The following is a 22,941-nucleotide window of genomic DNA, read 5'->3' as shown; positions in this document are numbered from 1 at the left end:
GACTGAATTCTCTACATCTATACTCTACATGCAAGGACACCTACATTCATAATAGAAACCTTACTAAAGCTCAAAGCACACATTGTACATCACACAATAATAGTGGGAGATTTCAACACCCCACTCTCATCAATGGAAACAGAAACTAAACAGAGACATAGAGAAACTAACAGAAGTTATGAACCAAATGGATTTAACAGATATTTATAGAACATATCAATGTAAAACAAAGGAATATACTTTCTTCTCAGCAACTCATTGTACCTTCTCCAAAATTGACCATATAATTGGTCACAAAACAGGCCTCAACAGGTACAAAAAGATTGAAAAAATCCCATGCATCCTATCAGATCACATAGACTAAGGCAGGGCTACAATAAAAATAAAAACCACAGAAATCCCACATATACATGGAAGTTGAACAATGCTCTACTCAATGAAACTTGAAGAAATAAAGCTATTAAAGACGTTTTAAAGAATTTAATGACAACAAATGCACAACATACACACTTTTATAGGACACAATGAAAGTAGTGTTAAGATGAAAATCCATAGCTCCGAGTGTCTCCAAAAAGAAACTGTAGAGAGCATACATTAGCAGCTTGACAGCATAACTTAAAGCTCTAGAACAAAAAGAAGCAAATACACCCAACAGAATTAAACAGCAGGAAATTATCAAACTGAGGGTTGAAATCAACCAAGTAGAAACAAAAAGAACTGTACAAACAATCAACAAAACCAGAATCTGATTCATTGAGAAAATCAACAGGATAGATAAAACCCTTAGCCAGACTAACCAGAAGGCACAGAGAGTGTATCCAAATTAACAAAATCAGAAATGAAAAGGGACATATAACAACAGAATCTAAGGAAATTCAAAAAATCATCAGATCCTATGACAAAAGTCTATATTCAACAAAATGGAAAATCTGGATGAAATGAACATTTTTCTAGACAGATAACAGGTAACCAAATTAAATCAGGATCAGATAAACCATCTATACAGCCCCATAACTACTAAAGCAATAGAAGCAGATATTAAAAGTCTCCCAAACAATAAAAGCACAGGACCAGAAGGGTTTAGTGCAGAATTCTATTAGCTCATCATATAAAATTTAATAACAATACTGTTCAAACTATTCCACAAAATAGAAACAGAAGTAACATTACTCAATTCTTTCTATGAAACCTCAATTACACTTATACCTAAAGCACAAAAAGACTCAACAAAGAACCTTCCAGACCAATTTTCTTTATGAATATTGATGCAAAAATACTCAATAAAATTCTCACAAGCTTAATTCAAGAACACATTAAAATGATCATCCATCATGATCAAGTAGGCTTCATCCCAGGGATGCCAGGATGGTTCCGTATACAGAAATCCATCAAAGTTATCCACTATGTAAACAAACCACATTATCATCTAATTAGATGCTGAGAAAGCACTTGACAAAATTCAGCACCCCTTCAAGTTAAAAGACTTGGAAAGATCAGGAATTCAAGGCCCATATATAAATATAGTAAAAGCAATATACAGCAAGCCAGTAGCGAACATCAAACTAAATAGAGAGAAACTTGAAGCAATCCCACTAAAATCAGGGACTAGACAAGGCTGCCCACTCTCTTCCTACTTATTCAATATAGTGTTCGAAGTCCTAGCCAGAGCAATCAGACAAACGAAGGAGGTCAAAAAGATACAAACTGGAAAGGAAGAATTCAAAATATCGCCATTTGCAGATGATATGATAGTATACTTAAGTGACCCAAAAAGTTCCACCAGAGAACTACTAAACCTGGTAAACAACTTCAGCAAAGTGGCTGGGTATAAAATTAAGTGAAACAAATCAGTAGCCTTCCTCTACTCAAAGGATAAACAGGCTGAGAAAGAAGTGAGGGAAATGACAGCCTTCACAATAGTCACAAATAACATAAAATACCTCAGTGTGACTCTAACCAAGCAAGCGAAACATCTGTATGACAAGAACGTCAAGTCTCTGAAGAAAGATATTGAGGAAGATCTCAGAAGATGGAAAGACCTCCTATTCTGATGGATTGGCAGGGTTAATATAGTAAACATGGCCATTTTGCCAAGAGCAATCTATGGATTCAAGGCAATCTCCATCAAAATTCCAACTGAATTCTTTATGGAAATAGAAAATGCAATTTGCAAATTTATTTGGATTAACAAATACCCAGGATAGCAAAAACTAACCTCAACAATAAAAACTTCTGGGGAAATCACCATCCCTGACCTCAAGCAGTATTACAGAGCAATTACAGAGACAAGCAGGTAGATTAACGGAATAGAATTGAAGACCCAGAAATGAACCCACACACATATGGTCACTTGATGTTTGACAAAGGAACTAAAACCATCCAGTGGAAAACCATCCAGCATTTTCAACAAATAGTAATGTTTCAAATGAAGGTCAGCATATAGAAGAATGCAAATTGATCCATTCTTATCACCATGTACAAAGTCAAGTCCAAGTGGATCAAGGACCTCCACATAAAACCTGATACACTCAAATTAATAGAAGGAAAAGTGAGGAAGAACCTCGAATGCATGTGCACTGGGGAAATTTTCCTGAATGAAAACTCTAATGGCTTATGTTCTAAAATCAAGGACCAACAAATGGGACTTCATATAACTACAACGCTTCTGTAAGGCAAAGGAAAATGTCATTAGGAGAAAATGGCAACCAACATATTGGGAAAAGACCCTTACCAATCTTATATCTGATAGAGGGCTAATATCCAATATATACAAAGAACTCAAGAAGTTAGACTCCAGAAAGCCAAATAAGCCTATTAAAATGGAGTACAGAGCTAAGCAAAAAATTCTCATCTGCGGAATATCAAATGGCTAAGAAGTACCTAGAGAAATGTTAAACATCCATAGTCATCAGGAAAATGCAAATAAAAACAACATTGAGCTTCCACCTCATACAAGTCAGATTGGCTAAGATAAAATACTCAGTTGACAACAGATGCTGGCAAGGATGTGGAGAAAGAACATTCTTCCATTGTTGGTGGGATTGCAAGCTGGTACAACCACTCTGTCAATCAGTCTGGAAATTCCTCAGAAAGTTGGACATTGTGCTACTTAAGGACCCAGCTATACCACTTCTGGGTATATACCCAAATGATGATCCAATATATAACAAGTACACATGCTCCACTATGCTCATAGCAGCCTTATTTATAATAGCCAGAAGCTGGAAAGAACCCAGATGCCCTTCAACAGAGGAATGGATATAGAAAATGTGGTACATCTACACAATGGAGTACCACTAAGCTGTCAAAAACGATGACTTCATGAAATTCATAGGCAAATGTATTGAACTTGAAAATATCATCCTCAGTGAAGTAACCCAATCACAGAAAAATCCACATGGTATGCACTCAGTGATAAGTGAATATTAGCCCAAAAGCTCAAATTACCCAAGATATAATCCACAGATCACATGATGCTCAAGAAGAAGGACAACCAAAGGGCAGATGCTTAAATCCTTCTTAAAAGAGGGAACAAAAATATTCAAATGAGGAGATACGGAGACATAGTTTGGAGAAAAGACTGAAGGAATGTCCATTCATAGCCTGCCCCACCTGGAGATCCAGCACATGCACACACACACACACACACACACACACACACACACACACACACACATATACAGTCACCAAAATTATATAATATTTATGAAGTCAAGAAGTGCATGCTGACAGGAACATGATTTAGCTGTCCCTTTACAGGCTTGGCCAGAGCATGACAAATACAGAGGCAAATGCTAGCAGCCAACCATTGACCTGTGAATGGGTTCTCTGTTGGAGGAGTTAGAGAAAGGATTGAAGGACCTGAAGGGGCTTGCAACCCCATAAGAACAACAATAGCAACCAAGCATAGTTTCCAGGGACTAAACTACTGCAAAACGACTATACTTGGACAAACCCATGGCTCTAGCTCCATATATAGCAGAGGATAGTCTTGTTGGGCACCAATGGGAGGAGAGGCCCTTGGTCCTGCCAAAGCTGGACCTACTATGGTAGGAGAATATCAGGGCGGGAAGCCGGGAAGGAGGGTATTTGGGGATTAGGAACACCTTCATAAAAGAAGGGGGAGGAAGGATGGGATAGAGGGCTAATGGAAAGTAAACTGGGCAAAGGAATAACATTTGAAATGTAAAGAAAAATTTTCCAATAAAAAGAGAAAAAATAACCTGCCTGCAACAGCTCACTGCTCCCAAACCCTGTGGGAGAGAGACCTCCCGCCTAGACAGGTGGGCACTCCTGAGACTGCAGAGCGGAAGAGACTACCAACACTGCCCACCCCTGCCCACATCCCTGGCACAAAAGGAAACTGTATATGGTCTCTGGGTTCCCTTGGATAAGGGCACAGCAGCAGCAGTCCCCTGCATCTGAGACACCACCGGAACCTGAAGGGACCGACCAGATAAACAGTTCTCTGCACCCAAGTCCCGTGGGAGGGAGAGCTAAACCTTCAGAGAGGCAGACACGCCTCGGAAACCAGAAGAGACTACACTCTGCCCACATTACTAATTCCAGAGGAAAACACCAAACGCCATCTGGAACCCTGGTGCACTGAAGCTCCTGGAAAGGGCAGCACAGATCTTCCTGGTTGCTGCCCCCACGGAGAGCTCATAAGCAACACCCCACGAGCAAACTTGAGCCTTGGGACCACAGGTAAGACAAACTTTTCTGCTCCAATCCACCTGCCTGGTGAACTCGAAACACAGGCCCACAGGAACAGCTGAAGACCTGTAGATAGGAAAAACTACACGCCCGAAAGCAGAACATTCTGTCCCCATAACTGGCTGAAAGAAAACAGGAAAACAGGTCTACAGCACTCCTGAAAAACAGGCTTATAGGACAGTATAGCCACTGTCAGAAATAGCAGAACAAAGTAACACTAGAGATAACCTGATGGCAAGAGGCAAGCGCAGGAACCCAAGCAACAGAAACAAAGAGACATGGCATCATTGGAGCCCAATTCTCCCACCAAAGCAAACACGGAATATCCAAACACACCAGGAAAGCAAGATCTAGTTTCAAAATCATATTTGATCATGATGCTGGAGGAATTCAAGAAACACATGAAGAACTCCGTTAGAGAAACACAGGAAAACATAAATGAACAAGTAGAAAACTACAGAGAGGAATGACAAAAATCCCTGAAAGAATTCCAGGAAAACACAATCAAACAGTTGAAGGAATTAAAAATGGAAATAGAAGCAATCAAGAAAGAACACATGGAAACAACCCTGGATATAGAAAACCAAAAGAGGAGACAAGGAGTCGTAGATACAAGCTTCACTAACAGAATACAAGAGATAGAAGAGAGAATCTCAGGAGCAGAAGATTCCATAGAAATCCTCGACTCAACTGTCAAAGAAAATGTAAAGCGAAAAAAGCTACTGGACCAAAACAAACAGGAAATCCAGGACTGAATGAGGAGATCAAACCTAAGGATAATAGGTATAGAAGAGAGTGAAGACTCCCAGCTCAAAGGACCAGTAAATATCTTCAACAAAATAATAGAAGAAAACTTCGCTAACCTAAAAAAAGAGATACCCATAGACATACAAGAAGCCTACAGAACTCCAAATAGATTGGACCAGAAAAGAATCACCTCCCATCACATAATAGTCAAAACACCAAACGCACAAAATAAAGAAAGAATATTAAAAGCAGTAAGGGAAAAAGGTCAAGTAACATATAAAGGCAGACCTATCAGAATCACACCAGACTTCTCGCCAGAAACTATGAAGGCCAGAAGATCCTGGACTGATGTCATACAGACCCTAAGAGAACACAAATGCCAGCCCAGGTTACTGTATCCTGCAAAACTCTCAATTAACATAGATGAAGAAACCAAGATATTCCATGGCAAAACCAAATTTACACAATATCTTTCTACAAATCCAGCACTACAAAGGATAATAAATGGTAAAGCCCAACATAAGGAGGCAAGCTATACCCTAGAAGAAGCAAGAAACTAATCGTCTTGGCAACAAAACAAAGAGAAGAAAAGCACACAAAAATAACCTCATATCCAAATGTGAATATAACAGGGAGCAATAATCAGTATTCCTTAATATCTCTCAACATCAATGGCCTCAACTACCCAATAAAAAGACATAGATTAACAAACTGGATATGCAACGAGGACCCTGCATTCTGCTGCCTACAGGAAACACACCTCAGACACAAAGACAGACACTACCTCAGAGTGAAAGGCTGGAAAACAACTTTCCAAGCAAATGGTCAGAAGAAGCAAGCTGGAGTAGCCATTCTAATATCAAATAAAATCAATTATCAATTAAAAGTCATCAAAAAAGATAAGGAAGGACACTTCATATTCATCAAAGGAAAAATCCACCAAGATGAACTCTCAATCCTAAATATCTATGCCCCAAATAAAAGGGCACCTACATACATAAAGGAAACCTTACTAAAGCTCAAAGCACACATTGCACCTCACACAATAATAGTAGGAGATTTCAACACCCCACTCTCATCAATGGACAGATCATGGAAACAGAAATTAAACAGAGACGTAGACACACTAAGAGAAGTCATGAACCAAATGGACTTAACAGATATTTATAGAACATTCTATCCTAAAGCAAAAGGATATACCTTCTTCTAAGTTCCTCATGGTAATTTCTCCAAAATTGACCATATAATTGGTCAAAAAACAGGCCTCAACAGGTACAGAAAGATAGAAATAATCCCATGCGTGCTATCAGACCACCACGGCATAAAGCTGGTCTTCAATAACAGTAAGGGAAGAAGGCCCACATATACGTGGAAGTTGAACAATGCTCTACTCAACAATAACCTGCAAGGAAGAAATAAAGAAAGAAATGAAAGACTTCTTAGAATTTAATGAAAATGAAAGTACAACATACCCAAACTTATGGGACACAATGAAATCTGTGCTAAGAGGAAAACTCATAGCTCTGTGTGCCTGCAGAAAGAAACAGGAAAGAGCATATGTCAGTAGCTTGACAGCACACCTAAAATCTCTAGAACAAAAAGAAGCAAATACACCCAGGAGGAGTAGAAGGCAGGAAATAATCAAACTCAGAGCTGAAATCAACCAAGTAGAAACAAAAAGGACAATAGAAAGAATCAACAGAACCAAAAGTTGGTTCTTTGAGAAAATCAACAAGATAGATAAACCCTTAGCCAGACTAACGAGAGGACACAGAGAGTGTGTCCAAATTAAAAATATCAGAAATGAAAAGGGAGACATAACTACGATTCAGAGGAAATTCAAAAAATCATCAGATCTTACTATAAAAGCCTATATTCAACAAAACTTGAAAATCTTCAGGAAATGGACAATTTCCTAGACAGATACGAGGTACCGAAGTTAAATCAGGAACAGATAAACCAGTTAAACAACCCCATAACTCCTAAGGAAATAGAAGCAGTCATTAAAGGTCTCCCAACCAAAAAGAGCTCAGGTCCAGACGGGTTTAGTGCAGAATTCTATCAGACCTTCATAGAAGACCTCATACCAATATTATCTAAACTTTTCCACAAAATTGAAACAGATGGAGCACTACGAAATTCCTTCTAAGAAGCCACAATTTCTCTTATACCTAAACCACACAAAGACCCAACAAAGAACGAGAACATCAGACCAATTTCCCTTATGAATATCGACACAAAAATACTCAATAAAATTCTGGCAAACCGAATCCAAGAGCACATCAAAACAATCATCCACCATGATCAAGTAGGCTTCATCCCAGGCATGCAGGGATGGTTTAATATACGGAAAACCATCAACGTGATCCATTATATAAACAAACTGAAAGAACAAAACCACATGATCATTTCATTAGATGCTGAGAAAGCATTTGACAAAATTCAACACCCCTTCATGATAAAAGTCCTGGAAAGAAAAGGAATTCAAGGCCCATACCTAAACACAGTAAAAGCCATTTACAGCAAACCAGTTGCTAACATTAAACTAAATGGAGAGAAACTTGAAGCAATCCCACTAAAATCAGGGACTAGACATGGCTTCCCACTCTCTCCCTACTTATTCAATATGGTTCTTGAAGTCCTAGCCAGAGCAATCAGACAACAAAAGGAGGTCAAGGGGACACAGATCGGAAAAGAAGAAGTCAAAATATCACTATCTGCAGATGACATGATAGTATATTTAAGTGATCCCAAAAGTTCTACCAGAGAACTACTAAAGCTGATAAACAACTTCAGCAAAATGGCTGGGTATCAAATTAACTCAAAGAAATCAGTAGCCTTCCTATACACAAAACAGAAACAAGCCGAGAAAGAAATTAGGGAAACGACACCCTTCATAATAGACCCAAATAATATAAAGTATCTCGGTGTGACTTTAACCAAGCAAGTAAAAGATTTGTACAATAAGAACTTCAAGACTCTGAAGAAAGAAATTGAAGAAGACATCAGAAGATGGAAAGATCTTCCATGCTCATGGATTGGCAGGATTAATATAGTAAAAATGGCCATTTTACCAAAAGTGATCTACAGATTCAATGCAATTCCCATGAAAATACCAATCCAATTCTTCAAAGAGTTAGACAGAACAATTTGCAAATTCATCTGGAATAACAAAAAACCCAGGACAGCTAAAACTGTCCTCAATAACAAAAGGACTTCAGGGGGAATCACTATGCCTGAGCTCAAGCAGTATTACAGAGCAATAGTGATTAAAAACTGCATGGTATTGGTACAGAGACAGACAGATAGACCAATGGAACAGAATTGAAGACCCAGAAATGAACCCAAACACCTATGGGCACTTGATTTTTGACAAAGGAGCCAAAACCATCAAATGGAAAAAAGATAGCATTTTCAGCAAATGGTGCTGGTTCAACTGGAGGTCAACATGTAGAAGAATGCAGAACGATCCATGCTTATCACCCTGTACAAAGTTTATATCCAAGTGCATGAAGGACCTCCACATCAAACCAGATACATTCAAACCAATAGAAGAAAAACTAGTGCAGCATCTCAAACACATGGGCACTGGAAAAAATTTCCTGAACAAAACACCAATGGCTTATGCTCTAAGATCAAGAATCGACAAATGGGATCTCATAGAACTGCAAAGCTTCTGTAAGGCAAAGGACACTGTGGTTAGGACAAAACGGCAACCAACAGATTGGGAAAAGATCTTTACCAATCCTACAACAGATAGAGGCCTTATATCCAAAATATACAAAGAACTCAAGAAGTTAGACCGCAGGGAGACAAATAACCCTATTAAAAAATGGGGTTCAGAGCTAAACAAAGAATTCACAGCTGAGGAATGCCAAATGGCTGAGAAACACCTAAAGAAATTTTCAACATCTTTAGTCATAAGGGCAAAGCAAATCAAAACAACCCTGAGATTTCACCTCACACCAGTGAGAATGGCTAAGATCAAAAACTCAAGTGACAGCAGATGCTGGCGAGGATGTGGAGAAAGAGGAACACTCCTCCATTGTTGGTGGGATTGCAGACTGGTACAACCATTCTGGAAATCAGTCTGGAGGTTCCTCAGAAAATTGGACATTGAACTGCCTGAGGATCCAGCTATACCTCTCTTGGGTATATACCCAAAAGATGCCCCCACATATATAAAGGACACTTGCTCCACTATGTTCATAGCAGCCTTATTTATAATAGCCAGAAGCTGGAAAGAACCCAGATGCCCTTCAACAGAGGAATGGATACAGAAAATGTGGTACATCTACACAATGGAATATTACTCAGCTATCAAAAACAATGACTTTATGAAATTCGTAGGCATATGGTTGGAACTGGAAAATATCATCCTCAGTGAAGTAACCCAATCACAGAAAAACACACATGGTATGCACACATTGATAAGTGGCTATTAGCCCAAATGCTTGAATTACTCTAGATGCCTAGAATAAATGAAACTCAAGACGGATAATCAAAATGTGAATGCTTCACTCCTTCTTTAAAAGGGGAACAAGAATACCCTTTTGGGGGAATAGAGAGGCAAAGATTAAAACAGACACAGAAGGAACACCCATTCAGAGCCTGCCCCACATGTGGCCCATACATATACAGCCATCCAATTAGACCAGATGGATGAAGCAAAGAAGTGCAGGCCGACAGGAGCTGGATGTAGATCGCTCCTGAGAGACACAGCCAGAATACAGCAAACACATAGGCAAATGCCAGCAGCAAACCACTGAACTGAGAATAGGACCCCCGTTGAAGGAATCAGAGAAAGAACTGGAAGAACTTGAAGGGGCTCGAGACCCCATATGTACAACAATGCCAAGCAACCAGAGCTTCCAGGGACTAAGCCACTACCCAAAGACTATACATGGACATACCCTGGGCTCCAACCTCATAGCCTAGTAAGAACACCAGTGGAAGGGGAAGTTCTTGTCCCTGCTAAGACTGAACTCTCAGTGAACGTGATTGTTGGGGGGAGAGTGGTAATGGGGGGAGGATGGGGAGGGGAACACCCATATAGAAGGGGAGGGGGAGGGGTTAGAGAGATGTTGGCCTGGATACTGGGAAAGGGAATAACAATTGAAATGTAAATAAGAAATACTCAAGTTAATAAATAAAATAAAATAAAATAAAATTTGACATCACTTTAAAAAAAACCTTCAGCCAATTGAAGTTAATTTACTTCAAGATTAACTCAAAAAATAAAAAATAAAAAAGCAGCAGCCATCCTATATACAAATGAAATGGGCTAAAAATTCAATAAGGCAACACTTCACAATAGTCAGAAATAATATATGATATCTTATAGTAACTCTAACCAAGTAAATGAACATCTTGTGTGATTAAAATATTCAAGTCTTATAAGAATGAAATTGAAAATAGCAGATGAATAGTTCTCTAATGCTCATAGATTGGCAAGATAAGCATAATGAAAATGACTATGTTACTAAAAGGAATCTACAGATTCAATGAAATTCCCATCAAAATCTCATGCCAGTTATTTATAGGTCTTGAAAGAATAATACCCAACTTCATATGGCAAAAAAGGAAACAACCTACTAACAAACAAACAAACAAATGAAAAACAGGATAGTTAAAAGAATTCTGTACAATAAAAGAACTTCTGTGCAATAAAAGAACACCATACCTGATTTCAAGCTCTTGGATAGAGCAATTAGTAATGAACTACACACAGTATTGGCATTAAAACAGACAGGGTGATGAATAGAATCCAGTTGAAGTCCCAGACATAAATCCACACACCTATGGACACCTACCTGATTTTTGATAAAATAGTCAAAATTATACAATGAATAAAATGAATGTATCTTCAATGTTAGTTTGTAGAAGAATACAGTATATTCATATCTATCACCTTGCACAAAACTCAAGTCCACCTGAATCAAATGAGTCAAAAAGAAAAAGAAATAGATAAACTGAACCTGATAGAATAAAAAGTGGGTAATAGCTTTGAAGGCATTGATACAGAGGAAATCATCTATTATTAAATGAGACCTTGTAAAACTGAAAAGCCTCTGTAAGGCATAGGACGAAACAGCAGCCTAGAGAATGGGAAAAACCTTCACCAACCCTGCATCTGAGAGAGGGCTAATATCAAAAATATATCTCAGACACAAAAGGACATGTATGGTATGTTCCCACTAATAAGTGAATATAAGCCAAAAAATATAGAATACCCAAGGCACAATACACAGTTCTAAAGGAACATATATATATATATATATGGAAACTATAAATCCACAAACTAAATAATGCACTTAAAAATGGGGTACAGATCTAAACAGAGACTGCTCAAGAGAGAATCTCAAATGGCTGAGAAATTCTTAAAGAAACATTCAACATCCTTAGACATCAGGGAAATGCAAATCAAAACAACTTTGTGATTCAATTTTATACATGTAAAATTGTTAAGATAAAAAAAAACTCAAGAGATAGCACATGCTGTTGAGAATGTGGAATAAGGGGAACACTCCTCCGTTTCTGTTGGGATTGCAAACTTGTACAACCACTTTGGAAGTCAATATGGCAGTTTCTCAGAAAACTGGAAATCAGTATACTTCAGGTCCATATTTTGGGCATATAACCAAATGGCACTCTATCCTATGACAAGGAAACTTGCTCAGATATGCTCATAGCAGTTTTAATTGCAATAACCAGAAACTGTAATCAAACTAGTTTTTACCTCAACTAAAGAAAGGATAAAGAAAATGTGGTACATTTGCACAAGAGTATACACAGCTGTCAAAAATAATATCATGAAATTTTCAGAAAAATGGATGAAATTAGATAAAAGTATCTCTCTCTCTCTCTCTCTCTCTCTCTCTCTCTGTGTGTGTGTGTGTGTGTGTGTGTGTGTGTGTGTGTGTGTGTAGTAGTTGTTATGGGGTATATTTTCTCAGTTGGTGTTCTCTTTTCCCAAATGTCTCTAGGTTTTGTCAAGTTGATATAAAGCTAATGAGGACACTCTCTCAATCCAACTTAAATAAAAATAAAAATAGGCATAATAGAGTGTGCATGAAAGGAAAGTTGAAGGGAGAATAATGGAACTTAAAGAATTCAATGGAGGGGTTGGGGATTTAGCTCAGTGGTAGAGCGCTTGCCTAGCAAGCGCAAGGCCCTGGGTTTGGTCCCCAGCTCTGAAAAAAGAAAAAAAAAAGAATTCAATGGATAGGGATGGGAAAAGTGAGATTAGTGGGCAAGTTAACCAAAACCGTGTTTATATGGAAAAGCCTCATGGTAACTCAGCAACTACTAAGTCAATTTCAAAATATAATTAAGCATATACACACAAATATTTAGAAGGGGATAATCTTGAATTGGGGGCAATCTCCCCCAGTATACTAGGTTATTAAATGAAAAATTACTGTACAAAGAATTGGATACCTTCCTTTGTGTTATTGGTCAGGGAGACCCCAGAGGTCTCCAAAACAATACAGGCTATTATCAATGATCTTGGCTACTCGACAAAGTCATATGGTTAACCCCGAAGACACAACTTTGGCTGCAGTACATAGAGAAATTGATCTCAAACTGACTGGGAAACTTCTTTCCTGCTGGCTAGCTTTCATAATTCTAGAAGGTGCTGTGCAAGCTGATGGGGTAGAAAAGACATCAGTGACTTTTATTCAGTGCTAGAACCTATATATTGCAATACCAAATTTTCAGGAAAAATGTGCCTACTGGGGCAACTGGGGTATAATCGTTGTGGGGTAATGTTCCAATTTGAGGTCTGCTCTCCAGGACTGAGTTTAATATATAGCACTGTAATTCTTGTTAAAACCCTGTTCATAGAAAACTGAGAGGCCATAGGTAACCATTTATATGTTTACATAAGTATAAACCTATAGGTCCCCCCTTCTGGCAACCTTGGTCAGAAAAGCTTCTTTTAGAAATGGAGACCAGTTAATAGAGATACATAGCTGGTTCATGTTCTGAAATTTGCATACTGAATGCTAAGACCTAAGTGGGATACCTTTATTAACACCACTACCAAGGCTCATGGAATAACATAGATGATAAAAAGCATAACATATTTATAAATGTTCATGACTTCCTTAAAAATTGACCAATTTCTTTGCGATATAGTCAGTGATAAAGTGCACATGTTTCAATAAGTATCCTCCCACCCATGCTCATACACACACCACTAACTAGTCTTGGTTCCTTGAACACACACATACACACACACACATACATACACACACAAACACACAGGAGGGGGTTTGGAGAAGATGAGATTCAACTGGAATGGGAGAGGGTGTGAAAGGGTGCAATGGAGGATGGAAATGACTAAACTTCATTTTTATATACACATGAACTGTCAAAAAATACTTTAAAATCTCTTATTTGAATTATCATTTTGGTGTTCAGTTTTTCTCAGAAATTTAAAGCATATCTGTGACCTCAAAGAATCTGTTTAACAGTTTCAGAAATATTACTATATACAACTTTTCTAGTAAGTGAAGTAGATTAACAGATATTCATCAATTTCAATTTATTTTAAGGTAAATGTTTTATTTAAAATGGCAATATAGGCGACCTTTAGTTCTGCGAGAGGATGGGGCGCGGAGCGCTAGGGAAACCAGAAGAGATCACTTGTAGTCGTCTCGCCTTCACTGAACGCTCTAGTTTTTTTCCAGAAGAGATAAAAAATAGGAAGTGACGTCTGGGCCCGAAGCCGACCGAGCTCGGGACCAATCCACTGCTGGCCCTGGCCAGGCCCGAGCCGCTCTCCCGCTGCGCTCTGGGTAGTCATATCACCCGCCGGACAGGCCTCTGTCCCCGGAACCGCTCACCGTGCGGGAGCGGGTGTCACCCCGCGGCCATAGAGCGGGAACGCCCGCCGGGACACCTGTCGCTTATACTTTACTATCTCAATTCCAGTAAAATACTGGATAACACCCTTGGGGGAAAAAAAAGAAAAAGAAATCATGAAGAAATGTTTTAATTATTAAAACCATGGCTACATCTGCAAATCTGGACATTGGGGCCCAACTGGTCGTGGAAGAGTGTCCCAGCAGCTATGGCCTCTCTGGGATGCCAGACATCAAAATAGAGCACCAGCCAGACCCAAACTCAGATGAAGGGTCAGCTCAGGGAGTCGCCATGGGGATGAAGTTCATACTGCCAAACCGATTTGATATGAACGTGTGCTCTCGCTTTGTGAAGTCCTTAAACGAAGAGGATAGTAAAAATATTCAAGATCAAGTTAACTCTGACCTGGAGGTGGCGTCTGTCTTATTTAAAGCTGAATGCAATATCCATACCTCTCCTTCTCCTGGAATTCAAGTAAGGCACGTCTACACACCCTCTACAACTAAACATTTCTCACCCATAAAACAGTCAACTACTTTAACCAACAAGCACAGGGGAAACGAGGTCTCCACCACACCTCTGTTAGCAAATTCTCTGTCTGTTCACCAGTTGGCAGCTCAGGGAGAGATGCTCTACCTGGCTACTCGTATTGAACAAGAAAATGTTATCAATCACACGGATGAAGAAGGATTTACTCCCCTGATGTGGGCTGCGGCACACGGGCAAATAGCTGTGGTAGAATTCCTCCTTCAGAACGGTGCAGATCCCCAGCTCTTAGGAAAAGGTCGAGAAAGTGCCCTGTCGTTGGCCTGCAGTAAGGGCTACACAGACATTGTCAAAATGCTGCTAGACTGTGGAGTTGACGTAAATGAGTATGACTGGAACGGAGGCACCCCTTTGCTTTATGCTGTCCACGGGAACCACGGGAAGTGCGTGAAGATGCTGTTGGAAAATGGAGCTGACCCAACAATTGAAACAGACTCTGGCTATAATTCTATGGACTTGGCTGTAGCTCTGGGCTACAGAAGTGGTAAGTGTCTTAGAACTCTCGGGCCATTTTAGAAAAGCTTCATATATTGCAATGCCAGTGCTCCAAACCTTCTTCCCTTCCATGCATAAACACCGTTATTCTAACTCCAGACATATGCTTTAATGAAGGGCCAAGTAGAGAGATCCTGTAAAGCTAAGGAGTGACTTCACTCATTGTACTTTCTCATAAACGCACATGGTTACTAGAAGACAAGTGGCAGTATTTGCAAGATTTATTTCAAAAATGTTTTCATAAAAAAATTATGTAACAGCATTGTACTCTGTAATAAAACCTCGGGACAGAAAACTCAGAAGGCTGGGCAGTTGCCGAACTAGGATCAGCCTTAATTTTAAGAATGACTGTTGCACCTTGTCCTCAGATGACAATCAGTCCTAATAGCAATAACTTCACTGTTCAAAATCTCAGGCTCAGTTGAATTTATGGACTGGATTTTGTTTGCTTGGTTTTGTGTCTCTGTGATGTGACCTTGGTGACCTGTCCTTGTAGTTCAACAGGTCATTGAGTCACACCTGTTGAAGCTGCTTCAGAACATCAAGGAGTGACGACTCCTCAGAAAAGGCCACCTGCCCTTCTCAGCCCTGGGTCCTTAATGATAGTTTTGTTTACGTGTAAATTTTTATAGTTCTGTTTGAGTGTAAATTTTTATCTCAGTTGCAATATTTGCTGGTTTTTAGTGAGTTTTAATACATATTCCTCTGGATAATTCACTTGTCTATAATAAAATTAATCCTGATTTTTAAAAAAAATGGCAATATAGATAAAAATTCAAACTATATAAATAAATAAATAAATAAATAAATATCAAAACCATACAGGATAATTCTCAACAAGAGCTAGAGCAGCTGTGGATAAAAGGGATGCATCAGATGCACAGCTTGCAAGCATGAACCTGTAATTCCACATGAGTGAGCCAGGGTCACTACCTGTGGAACACACAGAAAGCACCAGCCACACCATTTTATGATAATTGACAGCACAGAAATGTGAGAAGAGACCTGATCTTGACACCATCTCCTTGACAGGCACAAGAATGCTTAGGAAAGAATGGGAGGACTTCATTGAGAAAAACAATTGAGATCCATCAAGGAACGTCATATCCACAGGTTAAAACAAAACAAAACAAAACAAAGCAAAACAAAACAAAACAAAACAAAACAAAACAAAAAACCCAAAAAACTGCAAGAATGGAAATGTTCCCCTTACTCAATTTGAACTTTGGCCACAGAAAGCAGTGCTTGTAAAACAATGTCACCAGGATATTAGACACAAATCTCTATCAGGAAAGGAATTTCAAAATGGAAAATTCCTTCCAAAAGGAGTCCTACAACTTCCCCCCAAGCAGGAAGATCGTACTAAAGTACCTGTTTTGAATTACTGAGACTTGATGTCTTCATTATACTGGAGTCAGTTAATAAGACAATTGAAGTTGTGGAGCAAGTGCATTCATTCCAACAAGGAAAAGATTCTAGCTGTCATCATATTATTTTATGTTTAGTTTTGTTTAGCTTTCTTTATTTTTGTTTTATTATTTTTAATACATTTGTACTTCAACCATTTTTGTTTTATATTAGCTGATACATTGTTTAAGAATTTTTTGGTAACCTTTTAATTGAATACACTTACAGTTCTACAAATATATTTAGTGCATTTTTTGGTCTCTTCACTCATCTTCTTTTATCTTTCTTTGTACCTATCATATCCTCTCCTTCCAACAGGTTCCCTCCCCACAATCCTGCCTTTTTTGTTTTATTACATTTTGTTCTGTTACAAAGTATAGCCATGATCATCTTTGTGGCCTAGGGGTTGGAAGCATCCAATAAAGTCTAAAAAGCTCACATTTTGTTATATAACTGAGGGCAATGACTGTCTCCCCTTCAGAATTCATGACTGCCAATAATTCAGGAGAAGAGATAAGGGTTCCTTGAGATTCTTCTTTATTTAAGATTAGCCACTAACAAGCATAGTCTTGTGCAAGTCCAGTTCAGTCAATTGCAGCTGCTGTAAGTTTAAGTTTGTAATGGCTATGTCATGACCTGAAGATAGCATTTCACAACCCTTCTCCCAGTCTTCCAGCTCTTACATTCTTTCCACTCCCTCTTCTCCAAAGTTGAGTGAGCTGTAGAGATAGTTGTATAAATGTCCTCTGTTAGGCTGAAAACTCAACTATCATTTATTCTAAGACTCTTGAGCAACCATGAGTAACTTCATTCAACACTATTCATTATAAAGAGATGCTGGTCTGATGAAGGCTGAAAGAATTTGTTTATGAGCATGATCATCTTTAAAAGACAGTTCAGCATTATATTAGTTTAGCCAAGCAACAGTAGTATATACCTTTCCCTAGAGACAATGATCTACCCAGCTATGTGTTTTAACCAGATGTATAGTACCTAAAATGTATCTCCTGTGCAGAAAGCCTCAAATCCTATTACAGAACAATTGGTTACCATGATAATAGATATGTCACTGTTGCACCAGTAAGCACATTAATAGCTGTCAGGTTGGCTTTGTGGTTCTGAAGATGGACAGCTAAGTAAAAACACAGACACTTTATCTTCCTCAGCAGCAAACATGTTCTACACCACGAATGTTAGATAGTTAAGAAGATATGTCCAACTTAGCTGCATTTGCAACCAAGATATTTGGTTTTGCTGTCTTCCTCCATAGAGCCCTACCATCTAGTTCTAATGGGTAAGCAAGATCAAAACTGACATTTTCACTAAAATTGAGAACAATATAATTATATCAACTCCAAACGTTTTCAATACAATTCTTGAAACATAAGCTAGAGAAATTTAAAAATGGAAGAAAATAAATTAGATGCAATCTGGAAAGGAAGAATTAAAACTATTAGTATTTGTAGATGGGATGATTCTACACCTAAAAGACTCTAAAATTCTAACAGAAAACTCTAATAGTTGGTAAATACTGCCAAGAAAATAAATGACATAAAATTAATGCATAACAACCAGTCTTCATATACATCACTAACAAGTATCTGTGAAATGCATCATGGAAACAATCCCATTCACAACAATCTCAAACACTGTGGAATGAAAGTAACAAAGAAAATAAATGAAGTATGCAGTGGAGATTTAAAATACTCAAGAAGAAGTACAGAAAGACATTAGAAGATGGAAAGGCCATCTTGGATGGACAAAATTAACATTGTTGAATGTCTATTCTTATCAAAGGCAGTACACAATGTAATTCAAATCAAAACTAATTCCACTTTTACACAGAAATAGAAAACTAAAGTGGAAAAAACAAATGATCTAACATAGTAAAAGAAATACTAACCAATAAAATGAACAAGATTAAGAGGGATTTTGAATACTAAAATAGACTTGACCAAAGAATAAACTGTCCATGAAATACCACATGCAAATTTCAAAAATAAAAATCAAAATAGTGATATAAAAATGCTGAATACATCTGCTGCACTCAGCATTTGCTACCCCCGCCCCAAAATCCTACAGTTGCTGTTGGGGGCCAGTAAACTTGGGGACCCACCATACCCCTAAAACTCCACCTGCCAAATACCAATCCCCTTCTGCCTGGAACTTTTTGCTGGGACAGACTACTAGCTAGTCTGCTTCCTGGAAGACACTATATCCTGAGGTTTACCAGAGTATCTGTTGCTCTTACAACATTTGACACCATATCCTGAAGCATACCAGAAGGCTAATGCACTCAAAACATTTGATACCACAACCAGAGATATCCCAGGAGATCCACTGCAGCAAGGATTCCACAGCTTGAAGGCATTCCAGGAGTTCCTCTGTACAGAGGGCAACTGGGCAATTGACACCACAGTCTGAAGACTTCTCAGGAGCTCTGTGGCATTCAGGGCAACTGACCTGAAAGACTGAAAGCCTCCCTGGACTTTGGCTGCACACACACACACACACACACACACACAAAAACAAACAGAAACCACAGTCCATTGACAACCCCCTCACACCTACGTACCCTCCTCTCCCGGAGAACAGCTTCACACTGGACAAGAGTGTGACTGCTCCTCTGAAGATTCAATGGTCTGAAGGCCTCCCAGAAGATCTATTGCAGCTAAAGCAACAAATCAGCAGCTTCTCTGCCCCTCTGAAAATCTGCCAGTTGGAAGGCTCCACAGAAAGTCTGCTACAGCCAGGGCCACAGGAGACCTGTTGCAACCCAGGAACAAAAGAACAGACTCCAGACAGAGTCACCCAGATCAACAAACATTAGGGATATCAAGATGGCAAGAGGCAAGTGTAAGACCATAAGCAATAGAAGCAAATGTAAGTGGGCATCATCACAACCCAGGCTCCCAGCAAGCCCTGAATACACCAACACACCTTAAAATCAGGAAACTGACCTAAAATCCTATCTCATGAAGATAATAGAGTCCGTTAAGGAGTATATAAATAATTCACTGAAATAAATACAGGAAAACACAGGTAAACAAGTAGAAGCTTTAAAAGGAAGTAATTAATCCCTTAAAGAAATACAGGAAAACAAAATCAAACAGATAAAGAATTACATACAGCAGTCCAAGACCTAAAAGTGGAAGGAAAAACAATAAAGAAAATACAAATGGAGGCAAACCTGGTAAACCTAGGAAAGAGGTGAGGAATTACAGAGATAAGAATCACCAACAGAATACAAGAGATAGAAGAGAGAATCTCAGGTCTAGAAGATACAGTAGAAGAGATTGACAAAATGGTCAAAGAAAATTCAAAACATAGAAAACTCCTAACCCAAAACATCCAGGAAATTCAGGACACATTAAAAAGACCAAATCTAAGAAAAATTGGAATAGAGGAGAATGAAGATTCCCAGCTCAAAGGACCTGAAAACATCTTCAACGAAATAATAGAAAAGAACTTCCCTGAGTTAAAGAGATGTCCATAAAGGTACAAGAAGCCTACAGAACACCAAACAAATGGGACCAGAAAAGAAAATCCTCTTGTCACATAATAGTCAAAACACTAAATGCACAGAAAAAAGAAAGAATATTAAAAGCTGTAAGGGAAAAGGGCCAAGTAACATACAAAGGCAGACCTACCAGAATCACACCAGATTTCGCCACAGACAATATAAAAGCCAGAAGAGCCTGGTCAGAAGTCATGCAGACTCTAAGAGGGCACAAATGCCAGCCTTGGCTACTATACCCAGCAAAACTCTCAATCAACATAGATGGAGAGACCAAAATATTCCAGGACAAAACCAAATTCAAACAGTATCTATTGATCAGTTGTCCTACAGAGGATCCTAGAAGGAAAACCCAATACAAGGAAGACACCTCTACTGAAGAAAAGACAAGATATTAAGCATCTCACAACAAAGGCAAAAGGAGAAAACCACAAGCATATGAAGCTACCTACACAAACAGATATAAGAGGAACCAACAGTCATCTTCCTTTAATATTTATCAGTATTAATGGACTCAATTCTTTAAAGAGACATAAACTAGCAGTTGGATATACTAACAAGATTCAGCATTTTGCTGCATGTAAGAAACACACCTCATTAACAAAGACGGACACTATCTCAGAGTACAATGATGGAAAAAGGTCTTCCAAGCAAAGGGTCCCAAGAACCGAGCTGGAGTTGCCATTCTAATACCTAATAAAATGGACTTTCGACCAAAAAGTGTGATGAGGGAGGACACTTCATATTCATCAAAGGGAAAATCCACCAAGAGAAAGTCTCAATTCTGAACATCTATGCTTCAAATACAAGGGCATAAACATTCATAAAGGAACTTTACTAGAGATCAAAACACACATTGAACACCACATAATAATAATGGGAGACTTTAATACCCCACTTTCACCAATGAACAGGTCACTGAAACAGAAACTAAACAGAGACACTGAAACTAATAGAGGTTATTAAACAAATGTATTTAACAGATATCTATAGAACATTTCACCCTAAAACTAAAGAATACACCTTTTTTCAGAAACTTATGGTGTGTTCTTCAAAATCAGCCACATAATTGGTCACAAAACAAGCCTCAACTGATACAAGAAGACTTAAATAATCTCATGCATCCTATCAGACCACTATGGCCTCAAACTGGTCTTTAATAACAACAAAAGCAATAGAAAAATCCACATACATGTGGAAACTAAACAACTCTCTACTCAATGATAATTTGGTCAGGGATGAAATAAAGTAAAGAAGTTAAAGACATCCTGGAATTTAATGAAAAAGTTGACCCATCATACCCAAAGTTATGGGATACAATGAAAGCAGTGCTAAGAGGAAAATTCATACACTAAGTGCATTGGTAAAGAAACTGGAGAAGCTGCATATGTAGCAGAGGATAGCCTTATTGGGCAACAATGGGAGGAGAAGCCCTTGATCCTGCCAAGGCTGCCGCCCCACCCCCCAGTGTAGGGTAATGTTAGGTTGGGGAGGCAGGAAACAAGGATGGTTGGCAAGGTTGAAAACCTTTACAGAAGAAGGGGAGGGGATGGGATAGGTAGCCTATGGGCAGGAATTTGGGAAAGGAATTAACATTTCAAATGTATATAAAATATTCAATAAAAAAACAACTTTGAAAAAAAAAAGAAGCAAGAGAGATCTTACACTAGCAATTTAACAGAACACATGAGAGCTCTAGAACAAAAAGAAGCAAATTCACCCAAGAGGAATAGAAGGCAGGAAATGGTCAAACTCAGGGCTGAAATCACCCAAATAGAAACAAAAACCCAGTGCCAGATGGATTTATTTCATAATTCTTCCAGACTTCCTACGAAGACCTGACACCAATATTCCTCAAACTACTCCATAAGATAGAAACAGAAGGAAACTATTTAATTCATTCTGCGAAGCCACAATTAATCTGATACCTAAACCACACAAGGACCCTACCAAAAAAGAGAACTTCAGACCAATCTTGCTTATGAATATCAATGCAAAAATGCTCAATAAAATTTTTGCAAACTGAATCCAAGAATACATCAAAAACATCGTTCACCATGAACAAGTAGGCTTCATCCCAGGAATGCAAGGGTGGTTCAATAATACAAAAATTCATTAATGTAATCCACTATATAAACAAACTCAAAGAAAGAAAATCACATGATCATCTCATTAGATGAAGAAAAAGCATTTAACAAAATCCAACACCCCATGATATTAAAAGTATTGGAGAGATCAGGAATTTAAGGCTTATACCTAAACATAATAACAGCAGTTAAATGCAAAACAACTCAAGTCAAATTAAATGGAGAGATACTTGAAGCAATTCCACTAAAATCTGGGACAAGAAAAGGATCCCCACTCTCTGCATATCTATTCAAAATAGTACTCAAAATTCTGGCTGGAGCAATAAGGCAACAAAAAAGATTAAGGGGTTACAAATTGGCAAAGAAGGAAAGCTACTATTTGCAGATGGTATGATAGTATACATTAGCGATCACAAAAACTCTACCAGAGAACTTCTATAGCTGATAAATAACTTCAACGAAGTAGCTGGATATAAAATTAACTCAAATAAATTAGTAGCCTTCCTTTTTACAAATGAGAAACAGGCTGAGAAATAAATTAGGGAAACAACTCCC

General features: G+C 38.4%; 1 protein-coding gene across 1 annotated transcript; it reads left to right on the top strand.

Moving 5' to 3' along the window:
* The first annotated feature begins 14,063 nt into the window (after positions 1-14,063).
* Ankra2l1 (ankyrin repeat family A member 2 like 1) lies at positions 14,064-16,123 on the top strand. The gene is given in 2 exon segments (NM_001409373.1): positions 14,064-15,364; positions 15,872-16,123. Coding segments are annotated over 2 exon segments (942 nt in total). The 5' UTR covers positions 14,064-14,478; the 3' UTR covers positions 15,928-16,123.
* The last annotated feature ends 6,818 nt before the right edge of the window (positions 16,124-22,941 follow it).

Source organism: Rattus norvegicus, chromosome X (genome assembly GCF_021556685.1).
Source record: "Rattus norvegicus strain SHRSP/BbbUtx chromosome X, alternate assembly SHRSP_T2T, whole genome shotgun sequence".
Taxonomy (NCBI): Eukaryota; Metazoa; Chordata; class Mammalia; order Rodentia; family Muridae; genus Rattus; species Rattus norvegicus.
The sequence above is the reverse complement of the archived record's forward strand: the minus strand, read 5'-3'. Positions and strand labels throughout refer to the sequence as shown.